The following is a 20,913-nucleotide window of genomic DNA, read 5'->3' on the forward strand; positions in this document are numbered from 1 at the left end:
TCATACGGCTGGGTGCTGCGTATGAATGCGGGGAGTGGTGCAGTGTGTAGTTGGCACCTGTCAACCTACGTTCCTTCTTCTCCTCTTGTGCCTTTTCTGTTTCAAACAGGAGGAGTGACAGGTTTTGGTGACATGCCCCTGACAATGAGCCGGCACTATGGGTGTAATTTCTGACGATGACGAGACAGTAGATGCTTCTCGATTAGAAGAGCCCTTGGGTTAAGGAAGGTTCCCGAGCGGTGTTGGGAGGGCGACAGACCAAGCTGGGTTGCTCTGCCCCTTGTCTCTGGAAAGGGGCCTACGGTTACAGGCCTAGACTATAGTCGTATACAGCTTAAGTCTGCAGTGAACCTCCGCCCACATTCAGCCTCTGCGCACAGAATTCCTCCACGATGAAAAAGTAGTCCACTGCTTAAACGTTTCTTGTTACCTAAACAAGAAGCTTATCGCAAGAAAAAGAATTACGAGCTCTAGAATTTTGATACATGGATTGTTTGATATAGTAGTCGAACATTTAAAAGCTGATTTCGTTTACAGTTGTGATTGGCCAGCAGAGTAATGTAGGACGGCGCGGACTGTGGCCCAGTGTAAGCAACTGCTGTATTTTTAAGTTGTATGTGCTCTATCCCTTCTCTAGACACAGTGCTGGGCTCGATGAGCGGGCAGGTGGCGGTGCTCGCTCGCAGCAACCTGGTGCTCTTCAACATGGCCGTCGACATTGTCTGCAACGGCCGGCATGCTGAGCTGGGCCTCGACCATGTCCGGGGGGCCTTTGTCGGGGCAAGTGGGGCCACTTTATCTCTTGCCTGCACCTGGTGGCGTTTTTCAAGGTCCTCTACCGAGAAAGGGGGTCAACCATTTGATCAAGTGCATTGACTACGGGGTGTGGTAGCAAAGTTGAGACACACCTGTTCGTTGCATGCAGTGCAGCCTACTCCAGAGTCTTAGAGATGTGTTGAAGCACCGCTGCTCCTACAATCGCTCTCTGCTCTGCCCGGCTGTCATTCATTCTGTCATTGCCAGCCATGCACCACCAGCTGCTGACTGGTAGCGAGGGGCCTGCGTTGTCAGGCATCATATGCTGCAAAAGCAAAAGGCTACAATTGTAGATGCCCCCATAGCGGCCATTTCTGTTTTGTCATTGTGAAACTAGTCTGGCTTGGCCACCAAATTTTTAGCAATGAAGCAGTAGCTAATAAGCAGAGGGTGTATTACATCAAGGTGAACAGCCACACCTCCATTACATTGAGTTAACAGATACACTCACTTTAGTGGGAGCTGCATTGCACAGTTAAGGAGCTTTGTAATACTGAGCAGTTCCCTACATGAAGGTTTAACTGTATCTCATCCAGATGGCAAGGTATAGGAAGTCATTATCATGCGTCACGCATGAGCCAGCATGAGCACCCCCCCCCCCCCCCTCAGCCGTACACACAGAGGCGAAACACACACACAAAAAAAAAACTTAAAAAGGAGCTCACAGGGGCTCTCTATAAAGGTGCGGTATTCCTAGGATGTTAAAGGACTCCGTTTCGCAAATATTGTCAGCAAGAATTTCTGTAATACATTTTGGTAGATGCTGAGTAGTCAAATTACAATTTCAGTGTTTTAGTGGCTTTCCCTCTCCTCTCGTCCCTCAGTGCATGCTAACAGCTGCATGGCGTCCTAACCGGTAGTATACGCAGACATGTGACACGGAGGAGGAGAAGAAAGGAATCACAAGTGGTGTGGCTGGGCGGTTGGTGTCTGTGCAGTGAGCGGGCTTATGTGGAGGTGTTTCAGCCTACTGTTGCGGAGGCGGTCCTCAGATCACAAGTGAGCAAACCCAAATGACCTGAGCAGCTGACACTGCTGTTCGCAGGGCATTGCCGGCTATGGGTTCCAGCAGATTCTGGACGTGTACCACCTCAAGTACAAGCCCGACCAGGGTAAGGGTGGGGCTGCCAGGGCTTCTTTGGCACCAACCACATTTTTTCCTAAAACAGTGGAACTTACTTCCAGAAGAATGTGCTTCAGTCTGCGATAACCACAGGGTGTGCACAAGTCCTTGAAACCCTTGAATTTGAAAACCCCATTTTCAAGGTCTTTGGGAGTACTTGATTTTTTTTTTTTAAACCCTTGAAAGTCCCTGAAAACTCTTGTTCTTAAGATGTAAATCGCTATTTACACTTAAAAAAGGTCGCAAAACTCATGCAAAATAGATAATTGTTTATTTTCGTGGCATGTAGATTTAAAAAAAAAATGCTTGGAAATTTCACAAGTTTGGTGCATGCATGTTATGGCTGGCCACATTGAGCTGTAGTTCAGCAGGATGCGTTGTTGGGCAAGTTGGTTCATATGACATTAGGGAGATGGGATGCGCACACGGAACAATCGCAAGAAAGAAGACGGGACGGGCCCGTCCCGTCCTCTTTCTTGCGATTGTTCCGTGTGCGCACCCCATCGTTCTAAAGCAACATTGAGGTGGTATAACCGCCCGTCCAAGAAGGTGTGGCCGTGTCACCATCACCAACCGTTCGGCTTGTTTGGTGTTCTACGTGCGTTGGCGTTTCACTAGACACGAAGAGTTTGCACAAACAAGCTTGCAGGTAGTTCTCTACATGTTCATGCAGCAGTTCTGCAATGCGAAAGAATGCCTGGAAAGTGCTAATTCAAAGTGCGTGACTGAGCCACAGCGATTACAAGGACTGGGTGGTACGAGATGCAACGAATTCGCACCGAGCGAAATGCAAACCATGCGGGAAATCCTTCAACCTGGTTGCCGGGGGGGGGGGGGGGGGGGGGGGCGAGTGTGGTTCGAGAAGTCATATGAAGAGTGGGAAGCACAGCGCAGGTATAAAGGGAGCAGCAGCGGGTTCGGTGCATGAATCTTTTCCTGCTAGCGCAAACGTACAAGCTGTCGATACACCGTCGCAGTCATCTGATGCCGTCAGTGCGTGCAAGGTCAGCCGGCTGGTGACAGATGTGGAAATTTTGTGGATGCTGAAGTTGTTCTCGTCCCACTGCTCCTACAGATCGTCGTCTGAAACAGGCGAGCTGTTCAAGCGCATGTTTCCTGATAGTGAGATTGCTAAAGGCTTTTCATGCAGTGAAAAGAAGAATGCTTATGTGACGTCGTAGTCCTCGACCTTTTTTTTTTCTCTCATCGCTGCAACGAGATATAGACCGGTGTGAAAGCTTTGTCACACTTTTCTGCGAGTCTGTGAATGAGTGCCTGCAAGAGAAGCAAATGGAAATACACATAAGATTTTGGTTGCCAAAAAAAGTGGTCACAAGATACTACACATCTGTGTTTATCGGGCGTGGGACGGCATGCAACATCCAAGAAAAACTGTTGAGTGCCCTAGAACCTTTGCCACTTTCTTCACATCTCTATGGATGGACCCGGTGTGAACCTCAAGTTGTTCAAAATTCTGCAGTTCAAGTCCAGGGTCCTGACTTTGGTACCTGCGGCCTCCACACAGTGCCCACAAAGCAGGCATCACAGCGAGTGAGTGGGGACTTGAGTAGTCTGTGTGCATTATCTGAGGATGGCCCAGCAAGGAGACCCGTTGGGTACGCAAAGTTCCCCTTAAAAAATATGCTGCCCATCACTGGGTTGGGAATGTGGCTGTCATTGAAAGAGCTCTGGAACTGTGCAGTGATGTGCAGAAATATGTGGAATCTGCAAGTAAGCCTGCCAAAGTGTGTGTCTTTTCACAGCATTGTTGAATTCAGCTGGGACACATTAGTAGGGGTAAAGCTGTACTTTTCTCTTAAAGGGACACTGAGGAGGAATTGAAGCTGGCTTGTATCGACAGAATACCATCTCCTGATTACAAAAACGCCACTCATACTGACAACAAAGCTCTTGTAACGCAGAAAAGAGCAAGGACCAAAATACAGGTATCGCCGCCACAGGCCAAACTCGCAAGTACAAGCGTGGTGACGTCATAGGACAAAACAGTTCTCCATTGACATGGAAGAACTGTACTATTCGGTTCCTCACCAAGGACTCCTAAGAGCGGTCAGGGATAAAACCCTGTCTACAGGAGAAGTTTGCTTCCGAAATGCCGCTGGAATAAGCACTGACAATTTCATTACGCTATTAGAATTCTACTTGAAATCCACCGCCATTTCCTACGAGGGAAAGTTCTACGTCCAGAAGAAAGGAATCTGGCTTCGGATCTTCTGTTGCACCCGTCCTTTGCGACATCTTCCTTTCAGTGGTAGGAGCGGACATCAGCAGAAATATCAGTGACCCTCATGTAGTTTCCATATACACAGGTATGTCGACGATTTCTTGGTCATTCTGAAGGACATTCCGGAACAGGATGTAGACGCTGCCGTCACGAGGACTGTGTCCGTTTTCTCAAACCACGGCCAGGGTCTCACGTTTACCAAGGAGGTCCCTACGGACAGCCAACTCCAGTTTCTAGATATCAAGTTAACGTTTCCGGAAAAAGGTCTTTGCTGGCTGTACAACCCGCGTTCTAAGAAAGGCTTGCTACCATTTGACAGCGCTCATTCAAAGCTTGTGAAACGCGCGATTGTTTCTAACTCCCTGCAATCTACCTTCAACAAATCTTGCCCCCACATGTTGTCCACAAGCTTTCGCACTCAAGTTGAAAGGCTAAAACAGGCAGGTTATCCGCCTTGTCTAATTACGGCGGTTTGCGAAATGCTTTTGCAGAAACTCAAGCAACTCACTTGCATCAGGGAGCCGGCATCGCATTCATCAGTAACAGTAATACCGTATATTCAAAAGGTGTCGCATAACATTAAGAAAGTAGCGAGCAGACATAATGTTCAGGTTGTATTCTCCGCGCCTTGTAAGCTTTCAAGACTTTGTGCCATGACCAACAGAGAAAAGCGGCTGGCTTGCACCATAAAACACCAAAAAAAGTTCACGCAGTACAGGACACAAGTGGTTTACGAGATACCGCTTAGCTGTGGCCTCGTTTACATCGGGCAAACAGGTCGTTGTTTTAATGAGCGTGCAAGTGAACATTCCCGAAACTTGCGCAACAACGAAAGAAGCTTCCTGGTTGACCACTGCAAGAGCTGTTCTAATTGTCGTCCCGAATTCGAGAAAACTAGATTTTTGAAGAGTGGGAAAGATAAAACTGAGAGAGAAATTGTTGAGGCATATTTCATCGAAAAAGCTGGAAACAAATGCGTTAGCAGGCCTTCCATTATTCTTAGCAGCACCGAGACGTCTTTTATAGAAGGTATTTTGAAGTTCGCAGTTTTCCCTTGGTTTTGTGCTCTTATTTCGTCCTTTCTTTCGGAGTTTTACAAGTTTTAGATTCTTAGACGCTAAGACGACTGTTCTTCAGGAATGATCTTCAGTTTTTATCACTTGACGCTAGGTGCTTATCTTCAGACTTCATCCCTCCTTATTGTTATTGTTGGTCATGTTTTTTCCGGGTTATTGTTGGTCATCTTTTTTTCATGTGGTTTTATCTCATAGTCGTTCGATTTTTTGCTCTTTTTCGCCTTCATCACGCGTTTCATAATTCGTTAGTGTGGACTTGTCATGCCCCAGTGCCTTGTTTCTTTTTTCTTTTTTGCCTTGGCTGATGTTGTTATTGTTTCTGCTGGCCAGAAAATAAGTTGGCTTCCCAAGCTCTGTTTAGATTCTGTTATGATCAGCGTTACTTTATTGCCAGTGTTCGCATGAATTGCCGTTTGATATGTACAACGTTTACGCATTTGTTGATATGGCTTGGTTGTGGTATAAAAGGCAGGCTTGGTGCAATAAACCCCAGTTGCAAGTTGGCGTCAGTCCTGTGTTTTGTGTGCCTTCTGTGTCCCCGTTTCTTGCGCCATTACCAGTTTTTTCTTTCAAACATGAACCAACTCGCCCAAACTAGAGTTTTACTTGAACTAGGTGACTATGTCTAACTAGAGCAGACCAGCGACGTCTAGGTTAACATGTGTTACCTGGCTGGGCATGTGGCTCTTTATGAAGGGGCCGATGGTTACGAAGTGTCGGGAACGTTTCGAGCAGCGTCTAACTTCTGAAGACGCTGAGGAGGGTCTCTTCTCTTTTACAGCTTTTTGCTATCAAAAGGGGTCTTGTGTATCCTTCAGTCCAGCTATTTGCATTCATGGAAGCTTTAGAAGATGTATTTACAATGTTGTTCATCTGGAACAAGTATCAACAAGACAGTACGATTGAAGTTCTTCACATCATGCAGAATGTGCGCAGTGTAGGGTGTCAGGCACACCAGGGGTAACCGACAAACAACATAATGAAGTTCTTTCTTTACTAGGCTTCATTTCTATTACCAAGTCCCTCAATAAAGATATGTGTTGACCTTCAGCTAGCATAAGAAGGATTAATATCTGAAACTTAAAACAATTAACTTGAATGGCAGCATTATCTGTTAGATCTACCCCGTGTCCGCTCTTGTTTGATGTAAAAAATAACTTTTAGAAATGGCGTCCAATATGTTTGCTGTGAGAAAAAAAAAAAAAACCCATAGTGTTGGCTGCAATTTTGAAATTTGTTCGATGCTTGAGTGTCACTCATTTCATTTTTTTTTTATTATAGAAGAAAAGAAACAAGAAAAAACAACTCAGGCAAATAAGCATTAAAGCAAATTACAGTTGATAGTATTTTTCCAGTTTGCTGTCTCATAAGTGAACGTGCCATCTTCTCCTTCTCATGAGCCGCATGCTCAGCAAAGTGCGTAACCTTTGTTAGCAGCGCCGCATCTCCACTTTGGCCAAATATCACAAATTTCAATGCGCCTGCAATTGCTGCTCGTCGTTTCAGGAAACTAACCGTGGCTTCTAAAATGGGTGCCATGTCAGCACGCTAAAAAACGCATGGGTCTGATAAAGAGCACGAGATATGAGAGCGACGTGCAGCAATGAAATCCACGGCGGAAAACAAAAGATCGCTTTATGAAAGTATTCATTCACTTCGGCATGACACGCATCTTTGGCAAGTCGAAGTAAAAACACGATGAGCGCAGTGGAACTCAAAGGCACATTGCCAAACGCTGCCGGTATCCTGCACTGCAAGCAGATGACTTCGCAGTGAGCCGACGTGTAAGTATGTGTAAGTGGGCATCAGCGACACCTAGGCTTTCTTTTCCGGCGCTTTGTGGAGGGGCCTCAGCACCGGTGGCGACAGGATCAAAAACGTCCTGGTTCTCAATAGGTCCAAATTCCTGACCATGCAACGCACTTGAGGGCACGCTCTCTCCGGCGCGCTAGTACGAACGTAGCCCTCGTCTCATCTGACCATACCAGTGCGGCCGGTTGTGCTACACTTGATTTGGCGTACTGTGGCACGAAATGCACTGTTCCACGTAACAACTTGCGACGCGAAAAACACGCACCTGCCTCCTGCTACTCTGCCTCGCTTGGAGCCATTTGCACCTGACCTGCACGGGCAAACATTCGAAACTGCCGTTCCCCGCTTGACAGGTGCTTGCCGGCTTCGTGGCATCGTCTAACTCCGAGGCTGCATGAGCTCCCTCGCAGTCACTTCATCCGAATTTGTCTTGTGGCATTTCCCTCTCCTCGAATGACCTGATCAGACACAAATCGGGTGCATTTTTCAACTGCGCAGCGCTCTGCCCGGTCTGCCCAGCACCTCCATTCTCTGCCTCGGATGGAAGGCCATTTATTTATTTGTTTATTTACATGAAGGCCTTTTTGGTCCAAGCAGGGAGGGCAAAAGCAAACAGTACAAGAAATGGTTACAGAGCATCTTACGTACATACACATGTTTAAAATTCATGCATGCAGATATAAAAGCACTCCAAGATACATCTTCCTCAGATCTAAAATAGTCACAAATGCCGTTTCAAAAGGGCATTTTCAGTGGTTAAAAGACATTGGTAATGGCCTCTTGCAAGTGAGCACACGTAGAAACCTCTTCCGGTAGTGAGTTCCAATCACTGATTGTTTTCGGAAAAAATGAAAACTTATGGGAGTTTGTTTTTGCGAAGTGAGGAGTTAAGCTGTAGTTGTGTGTGTGTGTCGCGTTTTTCAAGCTGATGATGGAGTAACATAAGGACTTACTGAGATGCCAAACTTTCCCTGAATTAAGCAGTACAAAAATTCTTTTCTTGCTATCTTTCTTCGGATGCTGAGAGGTTTTATGTGGTTTGATTGCATAAGGAGAGATGGAGATTCGGAGGCTTTATATTTATTGTGAATGAAGCGCACAGCACGCCTTTGAACTTTTTCTACCTGTGCAATGCCCTTTTTTGTGTGAGGGTCCCACACCACGGCAGCGTACTCGAGTTTCGGCCTAGCAATGGATTCGTAAGCTAATTTCTTCACATTGCTTGGTGTTCCCCTTAACTTATGTCTTAAATATCCCAGTTATATCACTAATGCCAACATGCCATATGTCCGACATAGTCTGCCATTGCGGCAACGTTACATTTCCTCCTGACACTAGCTCACTGATCTGATGTCAGTCGTCACTGACCGTTTCATGCTGAACGAAATGCTTTTTTTGCTTGAGACTGTGTTTTTGTAATTGTCATACTTACTAACATTCATGAGCTCACGTCGTCGCACCTGGTCTCATCTGGGGTAGAGCTAACCTGGGCGGCTGAATCATTGGAGTGTGCGCGATCATTGCCTCTAATACCATGGCGCTGCGTTCCATCTGGATGCTTTCTTCACCCGAGATTCCAGTTTTGTGGAAAGCTGGCTCAGTTTTTAGTTCTGCCTAACAGTTTTTCTTTCGTTCTTTTAAAGTGTCAGAGGTCACAACCTGAGTCATCGAGCCTGCAGGAATTTTACTGGTGTCCTGTTTGTTATCGGACAATTTGGTCTCGATTGCCCCCAGATCATCAGAACTGGGTTGCTCCTTTTCATTGCTAGCCACCCGCTGTGGCAGAAAAGCTATGATATTTTTGTGCCCTTCAGGAATCTTGTTTTTACTTCCTAGGCTTTTTGCAGCTTTTCCTAATGAAGAGATGTTCGCGCATACCGGCTGATTGCTTGGACAATCCTGAATGCTTTCTCCTTGACCTGTGCTTGACAAGCATAAACTTTTGCCTTCCAGCACAGGCGGCCTCACCACTCAGGACTCTGAGCAGTTCACCCTCGCAAGTTCACTGGCTCTTCTAAACTCCTTGAGCTTAGCCAGCTCGAGCTCTAGCTGCTGGCGTTTTGCTACTAGTACCACCTTCCTGGCGTACTTAAAATCCGGAGATTTTTCCTCGCAGAGCAGTGCCTTCCCAGTGCCTTCAGTTTTGCAAGTTGAGCCTGCAGGTCCTCTATGCGCGCCTTCTCCACTTGCAACTGGTACCTCACATTGAGTGTGGGTCGGCATAGATAACCCTCCGTAATCCGTAGCTCTCAACTGTCCTACCGGCTCGAACACGTGAACAATGCGACTATGGAAACTCACAGTGTTGATCCACATTGCCAGCTCGTTGGTGTCGGCGTCCACTTTCACTGCACGCTGCGATGAGCTGTCGCACGCTGCTGGTGCTGTGCACGTTGCCGTCACCTTGCTTCGGCCTGCAGGTGACCGTCGAGTTTCCGTCTCGACGCACTGCTATTCTTGACCGGATGCAGTCTCGCGTCGCTCGACTACTGCCAAGGTCCTTGCCGCTGTCTCTCCGCAGGTCCTTTCTTGAACCCTGCTGCTGCCTCGCTAGCTGGTGGTTCCAGCCTTTTTCCCTGCCCTCAGTCTTCCTCCCGTGCTATTGTCTGATAGCAACAGGATCCTTGCTGACTGCGCCAATAAAGTTCAGGTTCTCCTCCTTCCTTGCACCAGGGGTGCCCCGCCAGATATTCAACTGGTTTAGAAGAACTTTTTGTTGGGCTAGATGGTGCATATTGTAAGAAAAGAACCAAGACGAACAGAAGAGCTCGTCCTGTGTGGTCCTCTCTTGTGTTCGTCTTGGTTGCGCTACTGTTCTTTTCTTTTATCAAACTGGAAGACTGAAAGTTATCTTCGCACCAGGGGTGCCCTGTCAGAGTGAAATGCAGGGATAAAGCGAGTACTTCAAGTTTTATATACAGAAATTGACTTTGCATACAAGTTTAGGCACTGGAGACATGTTAAGCAGCAAAAAGATTAAACAGCAAAAGGTGAAAGTAGCTAACACTAGAGGAGTCCCCTACTTGGCATAGCCGAAGATGCATAACATCTGACTGTAGCCCAGAACCCTTTCTCCGGCTCCGGAGCCCAGTTTTAAAGACCTAAAGACCTGGCACATTCGGTAGCATCGACTCGTGTCACACTCTTAACACGGTTGGTTCATCAAGAGCATAGCCAGCTTCTGTAAAGTAAATCACCCTCTCCATCACAAAATAAAATCAATAGTAAATATGAACACACAGTCGTGCCAGCACGTGCAATTGGTTTCCTCAATGACCCTCGACCTTGGCGGCGTCCCGGAATTAGGGATTGCCGGGCTTAAACGGGGCCATCACCACAGCGAGCAACTGCAGGCTCGGACCCTCGTTCCCAGGCGACTCAGCTTCCCCAAGGCTGTTGACCAGCCAGTGCCTCACAGGCATCTGGTCAGTTGCGTCACTCAACTCAGGCCTTCGCTATCCTCGGCTAGTTACGCTGTCACTGGCTATTCATCATTTTTATTGCGCCCCTCATCACCAGCGCCTAACACCATTCTGTCTGGCAGTGCTTAATCTTGAAAAGATCAGCAGACCTTCTGAACATCATCAGTCAGACTATGCCTTACAGGTGCAGTCAGACTGGTGATGGTGACAATTTTTTTACATTGCCTTTTGTTATGTAATGGCCTCGTGTGTTAAGAATGTGCCAGAAGCATTTACTTTTTTCTAATTCAGTTAAGACCAGTGTGTGCACACCACTAGGAATGCAATGAAGTGAAGTAGCAGTCACTGACCATAGTCGAAAAAAGAAGAAAGACGTTTCGAAACCCGTACGGGTTTCTTGTTCACAGTGAGCAGGACAAGAGCGGTGGCGAATTTATATCCGGAGAATGTGACGTAAAGATCGGGCGTAGATGCCCTACAAAGCCTCCGTCGTCACATCACTGACCAAACGTGCGACACGTGTCTGCAAAGGCCAAGAAGATCTAGAAAAGGAGTTAAAAAGAGTGCACGAGGAGCTGTCAGCCAACGGTTATCCGAGCCGCTTCATATCAAAGATACAAGAACGAGCTGCACATCCAGCTACCACTGATTGTAGGACGTATCGAACACGAGCAGGCATTCCATACATGCCTGGTATCAGCGAAGCGCTGTCTCGTGTGTTCTCAAAATACGACTTGCGCGTGGCCCACATGCCTGTCAGCAAGCTGCGGAATCAGCTAATGAATGTGAAAGACCGACTACCAAATGAGCAGTTTCCAGGAGTCGTCTACAAAATACCGTGCCTGAACTGCAATCATGCCTACATCGGTGAGACAGGGAAGTTCTCAAGACGCAAAAAGGACCACCAACGTGATGTGAAAAACGAAAAGCATGCCACAAATGCGCTGGCGGGTCATGCTCACGACACTGGCCACCAGATTGACTGGGGCAATGCCTCCATCTTATCTAAGGAGAGAAACCTGACGACGCGCCTTCTGCTGGAATCGCTATTCATCCAGACAACACAAGCAACATTAAACAAGAACGCTGGACCCATGCCAGGCATCTACGCCCGATCTTTACGTCACATTCTCCGGATATAAATTCGCCACCGCTCTTGTCCTGCTCACTGTGAACAAGAAACCCGTACGGGTTTCGAAACGTCTTTCTTCTTTTTTCGACTATGGTCAGTGACTGCTACTTCACTTCATTGCATCACCATGCCTGACCAGACGGATTTCCGTCGAACTCTTGACTACACCACTAGGAATGGGGCTTGCAAAGTGGACGGCTGGTAGAAAAGCGCCTAAATGTGCCCCACCGTGATCCAGCAGCAGTGTCCTTGACGCTTGCGGGTTGTAGTACCCATTCTTGTCTCAAGGCGGCGGCAGAGGGTCAGCTCATCGCATTCTCGTACAGAAGTGGAGCAAACATTGGGCTGCTACCAAGCATGAGTTTCAGTGACTAGGGACCTACCGCTGAGTTTTAGAAACACTGTGATATTTACCAGGAATATCTTTAGCTGTGTATACACCTGTTATGTGTATTCCAGTGGTGGAAACATGATTAGCAAACTTTATCGTGTTTGCATGCAGGCAAAAGTGATGTACCGAAAACTAATATAAATCTCACCTGCCAGACACATTTGCAGTACAGAGTACCGTCCCTTCGCGCTTCACATCCAGAGCTGTTGCGGCAGTGACGTGCGCTTTGTCAAGGAAAGTTTCAGTGGGCCATGGTGTCCACTTCATCCAAGAAATGCACATCACGGTCGCGGTATCGAGTGACAAAAACTAAAAACACATCAGCAGCGTTGGGAAGGAGGGGTTTGTTTTTGTACACTGGAGAGGGTGTGAAGTGTAATGAAACATGATGAGCACTCCTGAAAGAAAAAAAAGTGCTCGCTGGTATTTTACTGAGATGTGGTGATACACCGATGATGGCAGGGTTTCACTGCAAGTGTTTGTTTTATGCAATACGTATTCATTGTCCGATAATTACAAATTCCTGTTTCTTGCACATTGGATTGCTCAATCCTTACAATATGAGGCGAGGTGTTTTCATTTCCGTCCTAGTATCATAGGACGTTGTGGCCCCTTTAATTAGTCTAGCAGTCTTTAATTAGTCTTTAATTAGTCTTGGACTGAATGTGCACAGGCTGTGCGAGCAGGTGGCATCTTCTCAACTTGCCGCCTGCAGACGGACAGATTTTTTTCTCCTGAAACTGAGATCCTGCTCTAACTTTAGATGTAAATTAAACTGTTCTGCCTTGCATAGACATTTTTCAGTTTATTGGAACTAGTCAACTGATCACAGCCTAACACTTGGCCTTATTCTGGTAGTGGTTGCACTAAATGTGTGCTGAAGAATGTTTGCGGTCCGTATTTGAAAGGTTGTTCTTCCCTCTCTTTTGAGAAGTTGATGGACTTCTTTTTCCAGAGTTCTCACTACCGGTGCATAGAGTCAAAACTGTGTCAGTGTACAGCACGGGTGACTGTCGAACGTGACACCTTCTCTTATTGGCATGCAAAAACTACGCTTCCTATGGGACTGGCCAAAGTTGATCGCTGTTATTTTCTTATGCTGTGTTGCAGTAGATTTCAGTTTTACCTTATGTGCAGCTTTTCTTGTCAGTGTTGCTGGTGTGTGCGTGTGTGCAGCCCCCGCCCTGGTGAGGGATGCCTTTGTGGGGCGCTTCTCGGACTATGGCCAGCTGAAGCGGTACGCCCAGGCAAGCGAGGACCTGGACCTGTGTGCCAAGCTGGCCTTTGTGGACACCCACGAGCACAGCGTCCCCGACTACGTGCGCACCATCCAGCTGCGCTGCAGCGGAGACCAGCGGCTGGCCAGTGAGTCCCTCCTCGCTGTGTCACGAGGGTTTCTCCTCGACGGGAAAGCCACAGAAATGGACAGCCCTGCACTGGGGAACAGGGAGAGGAGAAGAAAGAGGGTCACGATGGGGGATGACGGGAGGAGGCAGATGAAAGAAGACAAGGCACACTTGCTAACCTTACAAACGCGAGTCAAGGCCCGTGTCGCTTAAAAAGCGTGGGAGCACTCGCGTTCCTTGTAGAGTTCTAGAACTGTCCGGCCATGCGCCGAGGATCGAGTCCTCCGTGAGGGACCTGTTGTCAAAAGAGTGCAAAATAAATGCTAGCATGAGTCTATCTCGTGCATATGCTGGGCGCGCTACTAAAACATGCCTATACAGTCTCTAGCACGCCACATGTGGAACAGTCCAGGGAGTCCTCTTGCCCAAATAAATATAAGTACTTGCGTGTGAAGGCGACGTTTAAACGTAACCTGTGTATTAGGCCTGCAATAGGGCGTGGCTTTCTGCGAGGAACAGAAACGGCCATCGCCAGATATAGCCGTTTAAGGCGGATGTGTCGAGTGTCTGGCAGGGCCCAGTATCTAGCCGTCGCACTCCTCATAGATCCCGAAAGGAGACAAGTGGTGTCCGGTCTAGAGAACGACACAGCTGTGCACAGGCCACTGCTGAAGGCGCTTCGTGCTTCAGCGTCGGTGGTCTCATTTCTATCGAGTCCGCAGTGACCAGGGATCCACTGGAACACTATACGGTGGCCTTTGAAAGGGGCACAGTTATATCAAAAGCCAGAGCCTGGTAGGCGGTGTGGTATGGGAAGCATCCCGAAAATTGTAACACAGGTTTGAGTCTGTGAAAATGCACCACTCCTGAGGCGGTTCTCCACAGATGTGGCAAATCGCTTCACGAAGGGCCGCAAGCTCTGCAGCGGTCCAAGTATCGCGTGCTGCGTAAATCAGAGAAAATCGAAAAAAAATTCTCTCGGCCTAACCGCACGTTTCTTGGGGCTCAGATTTCACACAGTTTTGTTTTATACTACATTTAGGTGGGGCACTTGCCTGATTCAGTCATGATTTTTTGGAAATCCCCATCGTCTGCGGCGAACTAAAACCGAGAGACATCGCACCAATGGTACCCGTGGCGCCATCTCGCACCGACTGGAGAAACCCAGCTGTACTAAGTTGGTGACCAAATTATGTTTGCTTGCTGCTCTCTGCTGTGAAGCAGCACAAGACATCACTGAAAATGCGGTCGTACAGTGATCAAGAGAAGGCCATGGCTGTGACTTGGCCATGCGAGTCCAACTCGACCCCCCCACCCTCCCCGGTTTCCCGGTAGAGGGCTCGTTTCTCCAGTGGGTGCGAGGTGGTGCCACGGGTACCACTGCTGCGAAGTCTTTCAGTTTTGGTTCGCCGTCACCGCAGACGATGGGGATTCCAAATAATTCTGGCCGAATCAGGCAAGTATCCCACCTAAATGTAGTATGAAACAAAACTGACCACCAAATGCAGCCTCTGTGCAAAATTTTAGCCCGAACAAACGTGCGGTTACGCCGAGAGAATTTTTTTTCGATTTTTTCTGATTTACGCAACAGTCGGTATAATTGTGTCCTAAAATGAATTTCCGAGTCGTCTGCTAAGCGGGGATTACCAAAGCTGCTGTCGATGCCTTTGGTGACACAGATCCATCAGTGTGTATGTGCACACAGTTTTGGTATTCCGACCAGATGGAGGACAGAGCAAGTTGCTTCAGTCCGCTCAGCGCCATCACAGATTTCTTCAGCATGCCAGGGACATGCAGGCATACTGAAGGCTGAGCCATCTCCCATGGTGGCTGCGAGGGATGATGAGGCAGGGCATATTCTGATGGCAATGGAGATTGATGGCAGCACAGTGCACGTGAAAGAAATGCTGTATGGTCGCTCATCAAAAAAAAATCTTCGTCAGCGGCCGACAGCGGTGCAGTGTAAGCTCGCGTAAATATACACGAAGTGGCTCGTGTGACAGGTAGATCGATATTTCCCACGCACAAAATTCCTTAATCATGCCTTTGTTCGAGGCACAACGTGGTAATCCGAGGCACAAGCGCCTGTGCTTGAACACTCTCTAATGTCCGCAAGCAGGAAATGCTTATGGTAGAGAGTACAGGAAGGCTGTAACGAGTGTAATCTATAAAGACAGTAATGTAAAGTCTTAGCAAGGAACGCTCCGTTGGGCCCGCATTTAATGCCAGGTACAAAGCGAAGGACATGGAAAAATACGGGTGAGTCTTTCCCTTAACATATGTATATGCCTCGACCACGACAGATCGCGTTCAATGATAATGCCCAAAAATCTGTTTGGTTTGGTTTTGTGGGGTTTAACGTCCCAAAGCGACTAAGGCTATGAGAGACGCCGTAGTGAAGGGCTCCGGCAATTTCGACCACCTGGGGTTCTTTAACGTGCACTGACATCGCACAGCACACGGGCCTCTAGAATTTCTCCTCCAAAGAAATTCTAGCCGCCGCGGCCGGGATGGAACCCGCGTCTTTTGGGTCAGCAGCCGAGCACCATAGCCACTGAGCCACCGCGGCGGCTCCAAAAATCTGTGGTGGGAGACGTAGCGGCAGAGAGACTTGCGTGTGAATGCGACCACAGCATATTTTTCCGTTGCTAAGTGCAAACCCTGACGCGCGCATTTGCATACGAGTCGTACCCGAGGCCCAGATGCAGATATCATCAGCATAGGCACTGATGTGGATGTGAGTGGGACGTTCGCTCACCAGTCCAGTCAGCACCACGTTGAATAGGGTTGGGCTGAGAACTCCTCCCTGAGGAACTACACGGCAAACCTGACGACGGGTAGTCTCTTCATCGGGCGTAGACATGTAAACGGACCGGTCGTTGAGGTAGCTCACAATTCACGAGTACATCCGGCCGCCAACGCCCATGTCGTGAAGGGCATCGAGGATGACCCTCACAGCTCTAATCTTATCGAAAGCTTGAACACGTCCAAAACCGCACTGTAAGATTTGTTTCTGGTAATTATAACTTCCGCAGCAGTATTAGATTACTTAATGAGAACCTTGGTTGAAAAACACTGCCACACCACCGATTAATTGCAAAATTAGAACCTTTTTTCTGAATTTACTCTGCTCTCACTGGAATACATAAGAACTTGTACATTTTCCCTCCCCAACTTATCGCTAGACGATGTGATCACATGCTGAAAGTTCTTGAAATGCGCTGTGGGACTGATGTCTACCGTAATTCATTTTTTCTGCTTGCTTCCGCACACTGGAATAGGCTTCTCAAGAGCATTGGTGAATGTAAAACATGTTCGGAGTTTCTGTCTTTATTGTCATGCAGTCTGCCGTAGATCCCGTTTACTTCATATCTTTTGGCTTCATGTGATAGTGTACCCTTTCTATTTCTGTGTTGTGAATTTGGCACCGCACTGCCCTGAAGACTGCCGTCGAGATGACTTATCGTTGTTACATGTTTTGTTTTAAAACATGTAACAAGCTTTGGTTAAGCCTGGTAGGTTGCGGAAGCGAGCGCAGCGCCTCTAACAGAAGGAACTCGGTGAGGAATCTTTGCTCCTGTTGACTGCGGACAACGAAGGGGTTTTGTCGTCCTGTCTAAGGATAGTTTCAACGAAAAAGCAATGGACGCTGTCCAGTTGGCATGTAGGGAGGGGAGAAAAACAAGTCTTGTGACGTCTAAATGCAAGGTCAAAAACTGTGTAAGCAGAATAATTTGGACAAGCTGTTTACCTCGATAAATAACTGTAAAAAACCCAGCTTGACCATGTTTTTTACTGTTAACACGCATAAAACTAACATGGCGTTTCGCGTTATTGTGTCCGAGAAAGGTTCCTTGCAAAACTGTTTAGGACAGTCTCTCAAAGAAAAACTAACGCAACTACCAGTTGACGGTCCCTCCAGGTTAAGAATTTCCTCGACGTGGTTAGCACCTGTGTGCTTTTTCTATTGACGTAAAGGACTTGTACTACTCCATTCCGTATGATAGACTTCTTTTGTGCATTAGAGATGTCCTTGAAAATTACGGTGCCATTCGCTTTCAGAACGCAGCCGGCATGTCACTCAGAACTCTTTAGAATTTTTCTTAGCCTACCTTGAATCCACACATACTAAGTGGGAAGGCCGAATTTTTGCCCAGGAGAAGGGCATTTGCATAGGTTCCTGTACTGCTTCAGCTTTCAGTGATTTCTTTCTAGCAGTGCATGGCAGAGAACTAAAATTTAAAGACACAGCTGTAGTGGCAGTTTGTTGCTTCATGGATGACTAGTATCTCGTTTTGCTCACCTGTGAGTGCGAGGCTTTTAGTAGGGAAGTGTCTGAAGCTCTTGGTGTATTTTCTGATGTTCTTGCCCCTTTGGATGTGACCCATGAAGTTCCTGTAGAGGACACAGGATTCCTAGACTTGAGCCTGCATCAAGGCAGGATGCTGGGCTAGTTGGTGTGTCATCTTTAGTGAAAAGACTAGCGCATGTAACTGGGACACAGAAGAAGACAGGACGAGCGCTGTCTTCTTCTGTGTCCCAGTTACATGCTCTAGTCTTTTAAATAATGTTGAGCCTGCAGTTTTCACCTTGCAGTGTGTGCTGGTCTTTCGAGCCTGGGGCTAATAAACCGTTGCTACCATACAGTTCCGCGCACTCGAAGCTTGTTAAAAGAGGAATTGTCTTGTCAAGCTTCAGGAGTGCACTTACCAAATCCTGTGTGCATCAAACCAAATGCAGTTTTAGTAACCAGGTGGACAGGCTAACTGCTTGTGGCCACCCACTTCACGTGCTTTTGTATGTGGCCGATGTGTTGTTGAAGAAACTGAAATGCTTCCCCAGTCCTGAATGTCAAACAAGAAAGCGAGTCACAGCCATTCCCTATATCCACAATATCTCGCATAATTTGAAAAGTGTTGGAAAAAGAGTTGGAGTGCATGTTGTTTTTTCGGCCCCCGTTAAGTTACCAAGCATACTGAAAAAATTGCGCAAAAAAACAAGGACGAAGCAAAGACAAGACGAGGACGAGCGCTAACTCACAACTGAAGATTTATTCCGAAACACATGCACATATAAACAGGAAAAAAAAAACAAAAAAAAACTAATCTTTAGTTGTTAGTTAGTGCTCGTCCTCGTCTTGTCTTTGCTTCGTCCTCGTTTTTTTGCGCAATTTTTTCAGTATGCATATCAACGAACTTGCCCAACTTTCTGCTCTCCTAATCTACCAAGCTTGTGCATGAGCGTCAACAACCCAGGGAAAACTATCCCCGACTGCCCGAAAAATGATGAGTGCAAATTTGTGGAGTGTCAAAAAAATGTTGTGTATTCCATTCCTCTCACTTGTAACAGGTTTTATATTGGCCAGACAGCACAGTGCTTAAATGATAGGCTCAGGCAGCACCGCAAAAATGTCGATAACAAAGAGTCTCGTAAACTCAGCATGCATTGCCGTGAGTGCGATTGCTCCCCACAGTTGGAATATTGCCAAGTTGTCGCCAGGAACAAAGACCAGCTGTGTCGTGAAATAATCGAGGCCTCGAATATCAAGAAGTACGGTGATTCGTGTGTAAGTGCTCCATCGGAATCTTTATCTCAAAAAGAATTTCGCTGCCTGAATTGCACATCTTAGCTTGTGTTGTCCGGTGTGATGTGAAAGCGAGCCAACACTGCGCACAGCAATCCACATTTGCTTTTCTTTTGGAGCATGAATATTTTATTTATGTTTGCCTGCACTGTATATCCCCATACCAAGAAGAAGTAATTTAAGTGAGGTAGAAACAATGTATTGTAAATCATAATTTTTTTAGACGTCAGAAGAAAGTACCGAAATCTTGCTAGCGCTCCTACACACTTTGCAAGACGACATATAACTGTACTAAGGAAATTGTCCCAGACCATAATCTTGTTGAAGAATACTCAAAGTGTTTTATTTATTTATTTATTTATTTAATTATTTATTTATTTATACAGAATACCCCTAAAGGGGTATTACATAGGGGTGGGGGGGGCACAGGCAATTGAACAGAATAAAACAAAACCACAAATATAAAACAACAAAAGCACAAATAAGACACTTTGCATGACATAAATAAGCAAAAAAATCAAAAGAATGGCAGCGCGGCAAAGAACGAAGATTACTGCAGTATTAAAATTATATTAACAGAACACTAATGCAATGAATCATTTTAGTAACATACCCTGCAAAAAAGGAAGCCATGAACAAATAAAATAACAATGTATGCAAAGAGTTAAGCAGTAGTTATTGAAGATATAAGATTAAAATATTTATCAGGATCAGTGGTGGTTGCGATATGTGAAGGCAGAGTGTTCCAGTCAGATATTGTGCGTGGTAAGAATGAATGCGCATACCGTATTTTCCGGTGTATAAGACGCGGCTTTTTTTCAAAAATCTTGCTGGTGCGTCCTATACAAGGGTGCGTCTTATATGCGAATTTTTCGTTTTTTTTTGCGAGTTCAGAAATTACTGAGGTTCATTTTAAAGCTTTTTAACCGAAAAATTGTCACTAGCAATGATGCGGTTGTAACATGGTTAATACTTCATTACGGAAACCGCCGTGCGCAACTTTCTTTAGGCGAACTTTATCATGAAACGACAGGGATGACGACTTCCGGGATCACAAACACACCACCGTTTCGGAGGCCCCAAGCAAAAGTAATGTGAAATGCCAAAAGATGACGACAATTGTGCTTCTCGCCATTGTCAAGACAAGCCAGGACAAGCCGGTGTTCTTATTTTAGCCACCCTTTGCCACTTTGTTTGCTCCATGTATATAGTGCGAAGAGAATGTTTCAGTCGCATTGCCACCAGAAATGGGCGAACTTTTTGATAGCGCATCCGAAGGTGAAGACTTCCAAGGTTTTAAGTAGAAATAAAATGTTCTTATGGACATATGGGAGAGTTTTTTCGTTTTTTCTTTCTTTTTTTTCTAAAACATGGGCAGGTATGGCGTGAGTGTTGCCTTTTTCGCCCACTTAGCGTTGCTTAAGAATTTCTCACAGGTACGGTGAATTTCGTGATGGTCGCGCAAGCGTGTTTAATTGATCCTCACTAGCCGAACTGGGTAAACTGGGGTGCGTCTTATATAAGGGTGCGTCTTATATTCCAACTTTTTCAATTACAGCCTGCATATATGGCGGGTGCGTCTTATACAAGGGTGCGTCTTATACACCGGAAAATACGGTAGTTAAATGCTCTGCACGTGAAATGCCTAACTTTAAAGGGATGATCACGGCGGTCAAAAATCGAAGGAGGCAAAGAAAAAAAGTCGTTATGAAGTGATGGATGATGATAAAGTTTATGAAAAAGTGATAGTCGTGCAACTTTGCGGCGGAGGCATAAATCCTGGAGACCTGCGCGTTTCTTCAAGGCTGTGATGCTGGTGTTACGTGAATAATCGGAGTAAATAAAACGAACGGCGCGGTTCTGCAATGATTCAATGTTATTTATTAGGTAAGATTGGTAAGGGTCCCAAATAGCCGAGGCATATTCAATTTTGGGTTGAATTAGAGTGGTATAGGCATGGGCACGGAGG

At 46.6% G+C, this 20,913-nt stretch overlaps 1 protein-coding gene across 4 annotated transcripts in view; it reads left to right on the forward strand.

The window, feature by feature from the left end:
- LOC149324964 (F-box DNA helicase 1-like) overlaps nt 1–20,913 on the forward strand; it is a 218,746-nt gene that overhangs the window by 174,072 nt on the left and 23,761 nt on the right. For all 4 annotated transcript variants that reach the window (XM_089562718.1, XM_089562715.1, XM_089562717.1 and 1 more), the window contains exons 14-16: nt 638–780; nt 1,862–1,928; nt 13,191–13,379. In XM_089562718.1, the coding sequence (XP_089418844.1) occupies nt 638–780; nt 1,862–1,928; nt 13,191–13,379 (399 nt within the window). The remainder of the gene's footprint in view (nt 1–637; nt 781–1,861; nt 1,929–13,190; nt 13,380–20,913) is intronic.

Source organism: Amblyomma mixtum, chromosome 10, assembly GCF_055824585.1.
Source record: "Amblyomma mixtum isolate Tamu chromosome 10, ASM5582458v1, whole genome shotgun sequence".
Lineage (NCBI taxonomy): Eukaryota > Metazoa > Arthropoda > Arachnida > Ixodida > Ixodidae > Amblyomma > Amblyomma mixtum.